This window comes from Poecilia latipinna, unplaced genomic scaffold (assembly GCF_001443285.1).
Source record: "Poecilia latipinna isolate Pla-1442-1.1 unplaced genomic scaffold, P_latipinna-1.0 Scaffold1437, whole genome shotgun sequence".
Lineage (NCBI taxonomy): Eukaryota > Metazoa > Chordata > Actinopteri > Cyprinodontiformes > Poeciliidae > Poecilia > Poecilia latipinna.
The window spans coordinates 14,239-25,713 of record NW_015114053.1 but is presented as its reverse complement, the minus strand read 5'-3'; the positions used below and the strand labels follow the sequence as shown (position 1 = coordinate 25,713).

The 11,475-nt window shown below is 44.3% G+C and overlaps 1 protein-coding gene across 2 annotated transcripts in view; it reads right to left on the bottom strand.

The window, feature by feature from the left end:
- Positions 1 to 1,618: 1,618 nt before the first annotated feature.
- The window catches only part of LOC106962609 (centrosomal protein of 131 kDa-like), a 23,175-nt gene continuing 13,318 nt past the window's right edge, over positions 1,619 to 11,475 (bottom strand). Inside the window, exons 10-28 of one of the 2 annotated variants that reach the window (XM_015057140.1) lie at positions 11,011 to 11,206; positions 10,773 to 10,867; positions 10,361 to 10,553; positions 9,098 to 9,183; positions 8,825 to 9,004; positions 8,550 to 8,735; positions 7,746 to 7,883; positions 7,514 to 7,639; positions 7,297 to 7,413; positions 7,086 to 7,115; positions 6,658 to 6,760; positions 6,238 to 6,439; positions 5,923 to 6,030; positions 5,419 to 5,536; positions 5,265 to 5,339; positions 5,047 to 5,189; positions 4,001 to 4,375; positions 2,445 to 2,505; positions 1,619 to 1,804 (exon numbers count right to left, since the gene is read on the bottom strand). In XM_015057140.1, the coding sequence (XP_014912626.1) occupies positions 1,733 to 1,804; positions 2,445 to 2,505; positions 4,001 to 4,375; positions 5,047 to 5,189; positions 5,265 to 5,339; positions 5,419 to 5,536; positions 5,923 to 6,030; positions 6,238 to 6,439; positions 6,658 to 6,760; positions 7,086 to 7,115; positions 7,297 to 7,413; positions 7,514 to 7,639; positions 7,746 to 7,883; positions 8,550 to 8,735; positions 8,825 to 9,004; positions 9,098 to 9,183; positions 10,361 to 10,553; positions 10,773 to 10,867; positions 11,011 to 11,206 (2,604 nt within the window). In that variant the 3' untranslated portion in view covers positions 1,619 to 1,732. The remainder of the gene's footprint in view (positions 1,805 to 2,444; positions 2,506 to 4,000; positions 4,376 to 5,046; positions 5,190 to 5,264; positions 5,340 to 5,418; positions 5,537 to 5,922; positions 6,031 to 6,237; positions 6,440 to 6,657; positions 6,761 to 7,085; positions 7,116 to 7,296; positions 7,414 to 7,513; positions 7,640 to 7,745; positions 7,884 to 8,549; positions 8,736 to 8,824; positions 9,005 to 9,097; positions 9,184 to 10,360; positions 10,554 to 10,772; positions 10,868 to 11,010; positions 11,207 to 11,475) is intronic. The other variant, XM_015057141.1, reaches the window with a different exon arrangement.

Below are 11,475 nucleotides of genomic sequence, written 5' to 3'. Positions count from 1 at the left end.
GGGGGGGACAAAATGAGACGAGCAAAGAATTGTTTTCCGAAGTGAACAGAGACGAGGAACAAACTGCAATTCCAAACGGTTTGCTTTTTATTCTCTTTCTGCAGACAGATCAGTCATCGTTCAAGTCACAGTTTTGTTTTCTTTAAATCAACCGCTGTGAAAAAACACCAAAACAAGAATTGTGTGTGGGGGGGAATTAAATCATTCAGGAAATCTGCGTTCGGCCAGAAATGTTTACAGATATAGAGGATGTCGGTGGACGGAAAACAAATCGACCAAATTGGGATGACTTGGCGGGAACAACGGGAGGAGTGGTGGTGAACCCGTCACACTCCGAGGGTGTGAGAAACGTCTGCCCACTCTGCATCCCTACTGGAGCAGAGCTGCTTCGAACCAGTGGGCCTCTGGAGGCGACCAGGTGAAACGGTCAGCCGTCCGAACCACTGATGCAGACCCAGCCTGTGTTCTACAACGGCAGAATGTGTCACCTAATGTTGTTCCATCAAGTTCCCTACAATTAAAATCTGAATAAACTTTTGCAAAATGGCACAATTTGAAAGACTCCGCAGTTATACATTTTCAAAAAAAAAAAAAAAAAAATGGATCATTTGACGTGTTTAACAAGATGATTCTGTGGAGCAGCAACACCGCAGTACGAGTGCAGCAATAAATAACGGTAAAATAATGAATAAATATTGTGGTTTGGAGACTTTTGGACTTTCCCGTCGGGTCGTTTTGTTTCTCTCAGACACCGTTGGACCTAAACAATAGGATTCACCTACTGAAATCGAATCAACGCACATTTCCTGCGAGGAAAGAAACGGGGAATAATTCAAACCGATTCCCAGCGAGGTGTGGAGCCGGTTCTGTTCTGTTCTCTGTGGAGCCTCAGGATCAACATGTGCTGCTCCGTCTCGGATCCAACCGACCCACCCTGCTCTGTCGCAGCTCTGCTTCCCTAATCCTCTACACATTCTCTCTGGCATTCCTTCTTCCCCACATCCCTCCCCTCCTCACCAGTTCCTTGTCTTCCACGTTCAGAAACCCTCAGAACCGCTCTGCAATCATCCGACCTCAGACATTCTTCCCCACTGGTTCTTGCCCAAACGTCTCATTGCTCTCTTTACTAACGTCCTGCATCCTTTTCTCTTTTCAGTCTGCAACCAGCCTCAGTTTCTTTAAACCCAAAGCAGAGCTGCACCCGGGGCCCGCTTGGTTAAAGTTCTGTAATTAGCACTCGCCGTCGGGGTGGGGGGGGTGAAACGACGATTAAAAACACGGGTCAGTGATCACTCGACTCGTTTCAGGCGTAGAGCTCATGCTCGACGCGACGCCGACGGGTACGGCCCCCTGCTGGGTCCGGCTGCAGGCCATCAGGCTCTGGGAACAATCTGGAAGTCTCCTCTGGTCCGTCCCCGTAGGGAGCGTGAACATTCCTGCTCAGGAACGCCGCATGAGGGAAGTCTGTGTGTGGCGCTTTGATCTCGAGCCACCTGGTCTGTGGCAGACAAATGAAGGCAAATCCAAAACAACACCCTCTTTTTATCCCTGGGGGGGCCGGGTGGGGATGAAGAGGGCGCTTACAGTGAAATCCAGGATATGTTGCCTTCTTTTTTGCTTTTTTCACAATGAGGTAGGTCACATTTTAAGCCTTCCACAGGTTCAGTCTTGCAGGTAGAAAATACCTCCACCAGCTGAAAGGGGGTGGGGATGGACCAGACGCTCCTGTCAGTCACTTCTCCAACAGATGCTTCCTCTGCTGCTCCCACAGAGCCTCCAGGTGGTCCGCCCTCTTCACAGCAGCCTATCAGAGCAGAGGACGAGTCAAGAGCTGCTGAACACGAACCATGAGAAAGCGCAGCAATGCCTCAGACAGCATGCCTTTGTGAACAGAGTACAAATTGTCAAGAAATGTTTTCCTGCCAATATAGTTTCTAAAAAAAAAAAAAAAAAAAAAAAAAAAAAAAACCGGTTTCCCATAAAACCTGCAGCTCTGTTCATTCCTGCAGCAGCAGAGGAAGTTAAAGCTGCAGATCTGTTCTAATGGGCCTGAGCGCCATCAGTCAAACACGAGTGTCATCAAAAGTTGTGACAAAATGTCCTGATAAATGAATCAGATTGTTACACTAGGTTTTTTTTTTAGCTTAAAAGTAAGAAAAAAAATAAGAAAAAAAAGCAGAAACTAGAGCACTCTTTTATGAATCAACAGGAAAAATGATTAATAATCAACATTTGTTTTTTTTTTTTTTACAACTTTAGTTTCTTTTTTTAAAATTCCCTATCAAACAGACTAAGGGTTAGAAAGTGCGTCTAGAGAAACGTGACGTGGGGAGCTGTTTGGTGTGTTCTCATGGATGCAGAGCAGGAAACTGGAAACTCACGACAGGAAGTCACTCAGGATGCATTTAAAAACCAGCCCAGGTCCAAACAGAACTGCACCTCACCTCATACTGCTTACGGAGATTATTCACAGTTTCTTCCTTCTTCAAGATGGCTGACTTTACCCTAGGGTACCAAGACAGTAAGGTTAAAAATAAGCAAAACTTCTCTGAAAAAAAATAAAATAAAATAAAGAGAAAAAAGCCCCACAAGAGCCACAAATTTTGCTATTTTTCAGAACTAAATATTCAAATCTTAATTGAAATCAGCTTATAAGACGCATTGTGTCTGGTTTGAGTTTGCTCTAAAACAGACATTTAGTTAATCTAGTCGGGACCTGGCATCAATAACTGAGCTGCTTCACTTTCAAACCGAATGAACCAGAGAACCTGCATGTCGCTGCTGAGACGTCAGAATAAGACTAGATATTTATTTTTTGCTATAAACACGGCGTGAAGCGCTTCTTATCGCTTTTAATTGTCTAACAATGTTTTAAAAAATTATTTCCCAAAACTATTCTCAGCATTATATACAGTATGTTTCTTTATAGAGGAGAGAATACTGCCCTCTGCTGGTCACTGCATGCAGCCCAGTTTATCTGCTCAAATTAGGAAAAGGTGCATGTTTATGGACAAATTTCACCTGTTTGTTTGAAAACACATTGAAAGCAGAAACCCTCTGGTCTTTATTGTCATAAAAACACAGTGATTCAGTGGGCGTCAGTTCAACATGCCCCACCCTGCAGATGGATTCTGCAGAGCTGCGGGGGGAAAAACAAACTTTCATTTTTATAGCTGAAACATGGCCGACATGGAAACTTTCCGTATGATGTCAAACTTGGGTCATGTTAGCACAGCGACATGTAGTGACTCTGCTTCACCAGGGAAGTAATCTGTGTTCATAGCTGGTGTGTCGCCATGTGGACGAACAACTGCAGGTGTTGCACAAAGATCCGTCTTTGGAGTACAAAACCTTTCAACTAGGTGTCAGATTCAACTTCATAAAAACAGGAACTAATATGAACCTGCACTGGCTGACCTACCCGGTCACAAGATACTTTTCTGAAACCATCACAGTCTTTTTTTTTTTTAAGGAAAAGAAGGTGATAAATCAGTCATAAATTTGGACCGTTGTTCAACTTAGAGAAAATCTAACTTGATTTTAGATTTTTTTTAAATCAAATATGTGATTTTTTTTAAAAAAATCTTATTTAGAATGTTTTTAATGATCTCCATGCAGTCAGACTGTAAAGAACCTCTTTTGTTCTTCTCTCTAAATGTTATCTGGACCAGATAACATTCAGAGGTTCAGTTCAATGAACTGAAGTGAACCTCCATTCCAGCAACTACTGAAAACCATTCATCACATCTCTTATGTATCATAAGAGTTTTTTTTTTATTATTATTTTCAGAGCCATCTATACTTTTAAAGGTGATTTTTTTAAAAACTTGTAGCAAGTTTTGATCTTCGTATTCAGTTTTTAGGACAACTCTAACATCTCTCTAGGGAAACAAAATTAAGAACAGCCCTTTAGTAAACTTTTAATTATAATGCACTGTCACGACTAAATTAAATATCAATGTAAATAATAATAATAATAATGATGATGTCATCATCTCACCGTTGGTGGACTTCGGCCAGCTCCTCCTCCTTCTCGCGGGTGATCCTCTCCAGCTCCAACCGCAGCCTTGCTCTGACCTCCGACACCTCCACTTTCAGCTTGCGGTTCTCTTCCTCTGTCATCACCAGGCGGTCTGCGAACTCCTGCCGTATCACTTCGGCCAGGGTGCCACGCTCCTCGGCCAGCTTGTCTCTGGTCTGCGTGACATCTTGGACCTCCTGCTCCTTCTGTCTGAGAGCGGCCTGCAGTCGGATCAGCTCTCCCTGTGCCTCCACCTGCTGCTTCCTCGCCTCCTGCTGCTTCTCCACGGCGGCCCGCTCCGAGCGCTCCAGCTCCCTCAGCTCGGCGTCGTACTTCTCCTTCAGGCGCCTTATCCTGAAAGGAGACGGCGTTAAAAGGATGATGATTCAGGTGACTATCTTTCTCAGTTTATTTCTTTGTTAGTGTTTGTTTTGTTTTTATTATTTCCTGTTTATTCCTGTTGGTTTTATTGTAAACATTTTAGCTTTTCTTCATGGTGTTACAGTTTATTTGAGGGAAACGTATTTCTGATGTTTGCCTTTGTTTTTGATTTCTTACATTTGTAGTTTCCAGAAGACCTGGGCCAGATTCAGAACTAAACAATATGAATATATATTTTAAGTCTAATATTTAAAATGGGCTGTTAAAAAAAAAAGTCAAAATCCTAGGTTGAACCTTTGCATGTTTGTATAAGATAATTCTAGGAAAATAAAAAGTTTGAAAAAAATATATATTTTTTTTCAGGTTGTACAGTCAATTTGCAAAACACAATTATAGGAAGGCAAAACAGAATTTTATTTGTTTTTACATGAAGTCTCTTTATCTTGCCATGCCAAAACTTAAATATTAGAAGCTTTAACTGAATTGATTTGGCTCCTTATGAGCAGAAAGACAAACTATACCTCAGTAAGATTATGTCTTTATGATGCACATGCTAAAATATCGGAATGCTTTTAGTTTAACTGTAAGAAATCGCTTCTAAAATGCAAATATAAAGGATTTTGTAACGGGTCCTCATCACACACTTGTTGTCTGCGGCCCGCTCACACTCCTCCTTGTCCTTGCTCGTCTCTTCCTCCAGCGTCCAGATGGCGATCTCGATCTCTTTGTCTCGTTCTCGCCGCAGCTCTTCCTTCAGCTCGCGCTCACGGCTCAGCATCCAGGCTTCCTGTGGAGACACAGGAGAAGCACAGTTTTATCCTCGGGTCAGACTGGATAAAACAACACCAGATGTTGTTTTCACCTCTTTCTTCTTGTAGGTTTCTTCCCACGTCTGCTTCTCAACATCCAAACGTTCCTGCAGTATCTTCATCTCCATCTGAAACACAAAACGCCCCACGTGAGCGTCCGCGCTCCTCGGACGTCGCAGACGGGAATCGGGCTCCCTCCGTCCTCACCTGGTGCCTCCTCTCCTGCTCCTCCCGGCTCTTATCCATCTCCTCTCTGAGGGCTCGACTGGCCAGCGAGCTGTTCTCCTCCAGCTGCCGCCGCAGCTCCTCCAGCTCGCCTCGCTGCCTGCAGCCAAACGCAGACACAGCTCAGAGAATCTGTTCTTCAGGAACAGATTCAAGAACTAAAACAACCCCGAATGCGTCACATATTCCTACGTTGTTACGGTGACTTTAAATATCTTTAAGACTTTAATTTGACATAAAAGTGAGATAAAGTAAGGCTGCAGCGATCTAGTACTTTTTAAAATAAATATTAAGGAGTTATTAACTTACAACAAACTCCTATGTCTTGCTGAAAAGTTAACTTTGCCTTATTTCAAATGTCCTAAGATATTTGCACTAGAAACTAGATCAAAAATACTTGGTAAGATTTAGTGTTTCTACAGTGTAGACTTTTAGTCTACGCCCCTTTGGCCTGCGACGCTGCTGTGGACGACCTGGCGGCCTTACCTGGCGGCCAGCTCGACCACCCTTTCCTTCTCATCGGCTACTTCCTTGTAGAGCCGCCTCCTCTGCTGTTGCAGAGACAGCTCCTCCTCCTGCAGCTGCTTATCGTACCTGACATCAGATTCAACCACAGAGTCAGTCCGGCGTGAAACAAGCTGCCAGACTTTCACTTCAATAACAAACCATCATTCACGAAGGGAAAGAAAGGAAAACTATGGTGGTGCGTTGAGAGTCAGCGACAGCCACGCCCACTTTTCAGTGACACATTTCACTGAACAGTTTACCAAAAGGATCCTGTGATGCGATGACGTCGCTCACCTCTGCTTGGCCAGCTCCCTCTCCCTCCGACACTGCTCCTCCTTCTCCGTCTCCAGCTGCTGCCGCAGCTCCTCACTCTGCCGCACGTATCTCTGAGCCGCTCGCTCGTCGGCCTGCAGCAGCTCCGCTTCGTGCAACGTCCGCAGCTTCTTCAGCTCCTGTTTGTGCTTTGAGATGAGCTTCTGGACCTCCGGCTCCAGTCCTGACAGAGGACGAAGACGAAGATGAGAAAGGTTTACGGTCAATAGAAATTCCTGATATGCACTCCACACCTTATGAAACTCATTGGCAGCAAGAAACAACAAATGGCCAACAGGAAATTTGATTCTGGATACAAATGGTTTGTGCTTCTCTTACTTCCATTTCATAACCTTAACCTGAAACCTATAATATCTGGTTTCCTTTTTAAATCAACTCTACCTTTGATTGTAATCTCTTTAATCTTCTTGGTTTTCTCATCGATCCATTTCTCTCTGCGGATCTTCTCCGTGGCGCTCATCAGGTCCTTTAGCTTTTTAATCTCCTGCAGAAACGAGGCGTCGGAGTAACTAACCAGAGAAATAAAATCTGAATCTAATGAAGACACGAAGGCAGGAGTGATGTTAGTAAAACACAGACAGGAAGTGATGTATCCGAGAGGAAACGATGGCAAAAAGAAAAATGAACTGCGAGGCATGAATGTGATTAATTTTAAGAAGTCACTCAGAGGACTCACATGCAGACAGACTGTCCATGGAAAGTGATGTCAGACATATTGATGCCGTGAGAAATGAATGACAAAAAAAAAACAAAAAAAAAACAGACATGAGCCAGAAGTGCCACAGATTCAGAGAAGAAAATCCTGTTACCTCACACAAGGGGCCAAGAATTTGCCACACCTACGAGGTGAAAAAGAACAGGTAAACCCACACGAAAGAGGAGAAGGGAAGAGACGAAAGGCACAAGGGATGAGAGGAGAGACTTAGACAGAAGCAGAACCACAAGGAAGCAGGTAACAGTCAGCGGAAGAGGCAGAGCGCAGACAGGACGGCTTGCAGTGAAAACACGAGTCTCACTCACCAATTCGTGCTGCTGCTGCATGTGCGCAATCTTCTTGGTGTACTTCTGGTCCACGTGCTTCAGCTCGGCCACCACGCCTTCACAGCGCTCACTCAGAGCTTTTTTATCATTGATCAGCTAAGGACAGACAGAAAACCTCAGATTAAACCGTAAACAGACAGCAGAAGTCAGGTGTTTTTTTTTTTATTTATTTATTTTTTTAAAGTTCGGCGCTCACCTGGTCTATGAAGGTCAGGTGTCTCTGGATGGTGGCTTCATATTGTTCCTTCTGCAGCTGGAAGTTTCTGCTCAGCTCTTTCTCCGTCTCCTTCACGTGTCTTGCTGTCAGCTCCCTCTGCTGAGCCTGCAGGGGTTAAAAAAAAAAAAAAGAAAAAGAAACACACCCGAAGATGTAAGCATGTAATCAAGCAGGAGTAGAAAAAAATGCCGCGCGTTGTCAGCTTCCACACCAATGCAGCCTGCAGCATGTTGACGGTGCGTTTCTTCTCCTCCAGCTCCAGTTTGATCCTCATCATGGAGCTGCTGACTTCAGCAGCAGTAGCCGACACGTGATCGATGCCAACCAGCTCCTCCTCAGACAAGACGGCCTGCGAACAACAGCAAATCAGGAAGTCGCACCTAATGTAGGAAGCTATTTAATAGGAAATTGGTTTTATGGTGAAACATGTCTAGAGTTTATTCAAGATGAGAGAGGGAGCGAAATACCTTCAAGCAGATAACAGGAAGGCTCAAAATATTACACAGGTCCAACTAAGGACTAAGTTTGTAAATTACAGATGCTTTGTTTTTATCGTGCAGCATTGTTCACCGCGCGCCGCTCGATGAAATAAACTTGAATTGAATCAAAGTTTCTCTTGTTTTATGCTTTTGAGATTTCAAACTGCGTCCTTCATGGAGCCTGGAACATCAAACCTTCATGAAATCAAAGAGTAAAGGTAAATATATAAATCTAAGAATACACAGTGGTCCCGCTTAATCACTAGTATAAAACACTAAACACAATTTAAAAACGGCAAACCATTTAGTCCTGCTTTTAAAATGGTGCAATCCTGTTCTTACAGAGACTTCCATCAGACATGGAAACCGTACTGCTGTTCTCATTATGAGAAACTGGAATTGTCCAAAGAAAATATCGGAAGGTTAAAGCTTTATAGGACACCGGAAAGCAGCCACAAATTTATAATCATCTCTACTAGCTAAATAACCCGCAGAAATGGAAAAAAAAATAAATCTGAAAACAAATAACTGTCCACCTCTCTATGTGACCCAGAGGTGACCGAGCGTGGCCGTTCCTGCTCCGACTTCTCCATCTCATCCAGGAAGCTCATGATGCTCTGCAGCTTGGCCTCAGAGAGCAGAGCGCCCCCATCTGGCAGCACGGGATTCTGACTCAGCTGGCCGTGGCGCTCCAGGTTGTCCGTGGTCAGAGAGTCGCCGTCCTTCGATGAGGTTCAGATGTGAGCTGGGTTGCGTCGATTTGTTACAGTTTCAGTGCAAAAACGGTGGATTTAAAAAAAGCAACGCTGACCTCATCTATCCAGGCGTACTTCTCCTTCTGATAACACCTCGGCTCTGACAGTTTCTCCGGCTCCTCCTCCAAAAGCTTCAGGGTGTCCAGCAGCTCATTCAGGGTGGTTTTGGACTGAGGTCGGCTGGACGGAGCTCCGTGACGCTGGTCCTCCACACTCACTGACCTCTGCAGGAGGTCCTGCGGCGCACACACATATCGGAGAAGCTCAGGAATGTCACCAGATGGAGGAACTACGGGAAAATACAAAACCGCAAATATCCCGTTCCTTACCTGGGAACTTCTGTGATGTGAGCAAACGGGGGAAACTGCTCTGAACCCGAGATCCGTTCCGTCATTTACGACATTTAGATTAAAGTCTGGAGAAACAAACAAAGCCAGTTTCAATCCTCTGAAACCAAACGCGTTTTGACGGCTGTGTCCGAATTCAGGGTCTGCATCCTTCGAAGGACTGGTCTACGTAGGACGGGTCCTTCGAAGGCCGGGAATAAACTAAGACCGGAAGAAAAATATCTGTGGATTCGGACAGGTCTAGCCTTCACCAACTGTCCCCGCCCCCACCTCAGCGTAACTCATGTTGCCAAGCAACCGTGACAGCGCGAAGCAGAGAGAGGAGAAGAAGAAAAAACAACGGAGCCGAAGTTTGTTTTTCACTCATGTATTACTGAATTCTATATTATTCTTCACCTTTTATAGTAAAGGATGTTCCATAGTAAAAAGGAAATCTCTTGGTTTGATTCTAAAATGTTCAAATGTGTACTGCACTTTTCTACAAGGAATACAAATTATTCATTTACAAATATAATACTCTCCACATCGCAGATAGGACATTACGGTTAAATAAACATATTATATTTGAAGGCTTAACTTTAATTAATCAATCAAACCGATGTGCTCTGCTTTGAAATACTTTGTAAACCAAACATTTTCAACCAGACCTGTCTGAATAATATCGGTGTTTAACTCCCACTCATTGGGGAAAGCTAGCGGGAGTTTTTATAACAATGTGCCAGGAGTTAGGCGTTTTCTCTCGGTGTACCGAACCTGGAGCGCCCGGCCAGCTGACAGCTGGAGGGGAGCTGGCTGTTAAAGCAGCGGTAGCAGACAGGTCCGAAAATGTCAGAGCAATATTGCAATTAGGTGATGTATTGATGAACCGAGCATATATTTGAGATTTACACACTTACATTCTCGCCTAAAAACGTTGTACCAAATCACGTTGTGTCATTTAAAGTGTTATAAAGCTAAATAATTTGTCGCTATTCACCGCCATTGACGCTCTGCCTGAACGCCCAGTTGGAACCCGCAATGAATTATGGGATATCGTGGGCCGTGAAGGATACACCGGACCCATCCTTCAAATCTGGGGAAAAGAAGGACGCATTTGAAGGATGCATTTGAAGGAGTCTTTGAATTCGGACAGGCCTTGTCGCCACGCTATGACGTAATCGGCCTACAAATCCGTCCTTCGAAGGATGCAGACCCTGAATTCGGACACACCCGACGAAGACGCTGATGTTAGCCGACAGGTCACACCTGTGTTCTTGCTTTTGTTGTCTGTGGGAGACTTTGGGTTGTTGTTGCTGCTCAGTGGGGCTAGACTGTTGTTGGTCGGTGGGATCCTGAGAAGCTTCTTCCGTCCTCCTGCTCCAGCTTTCCTCTGATATTCAAGCTCCACTTCGGATGTCTGTTCCTCTGCTGCTCGGTGTACTGGTTTCTGCTGCAGCTCCTGCAAGACACCACCAGAAGGAGACAAAAAATAAAAACATTACTCAGACCATGGGCTAAATGTCGTCCCTAAACGAACAACATCAGATGTTTTCAGTTGAAGCAGAACAAGATGAATTATCCTTCTTATCTGTGCTGAGTTCTCCCACTCAGAATGGAACAATGAAAGACCTGGAGGTCCAGATGGTTTATGAGGAAAGAAGATGGGGGAACAACTCACCTGAGAGCACTGTGACCCTTTGTTACTGGACAAAGCTGGAGAAATGGCTCTGAAACTCAGCTCTCCAAAATCAGCTGGGATGTTTAAATTGGAGTCTGTTGAAACACGTCACCAACCAACCATTTTAATACAACGATAAAATATGTAGGTATTTGGGGAACAATTTCTCCAAATATCTATGCCTAAATAAGGACAAATTATTTGAAAACGGAAGGAGTGACAGCCAGGACCTACAGACCTGTGTTCTTAGTCTTGGTGTCGGTGGGCGACATCGGGGAACTGTTGTTGTTCGGTGATGTCGGGCTTTTGTTGGCGACGGCAATCTTGGGCTGCTTCTTTCGTCCCACAGCCCCCGTTTGCCGCAGGTTTTCCAGCTCCGACTCTGCTGCTTGCTGCACTTCTGAGGTTCGCTGCGCTCTTTTCTGCTGCAGCTCCTGCAGCGCGCCACCAGAAGGAGACAAAAGACGGGGTTGTGACTGTAGTTCCTTGATCAAATTCAATACTTAAGAAATACTTGTAATTAAGCACATGTTATCTAAGCGTCACAATAAAATCTATTTTATATTTAACGTCAGTGATCTATAGAAACACACCGCAAAAATATTACTTACCAAGAATTTTTGGTCTAGTTTCCAGTGCAGATATGTTAGTACACTTGAAATAAGATAAAGTTAACTTCCAAATAACTTTTCACTAGAGATGT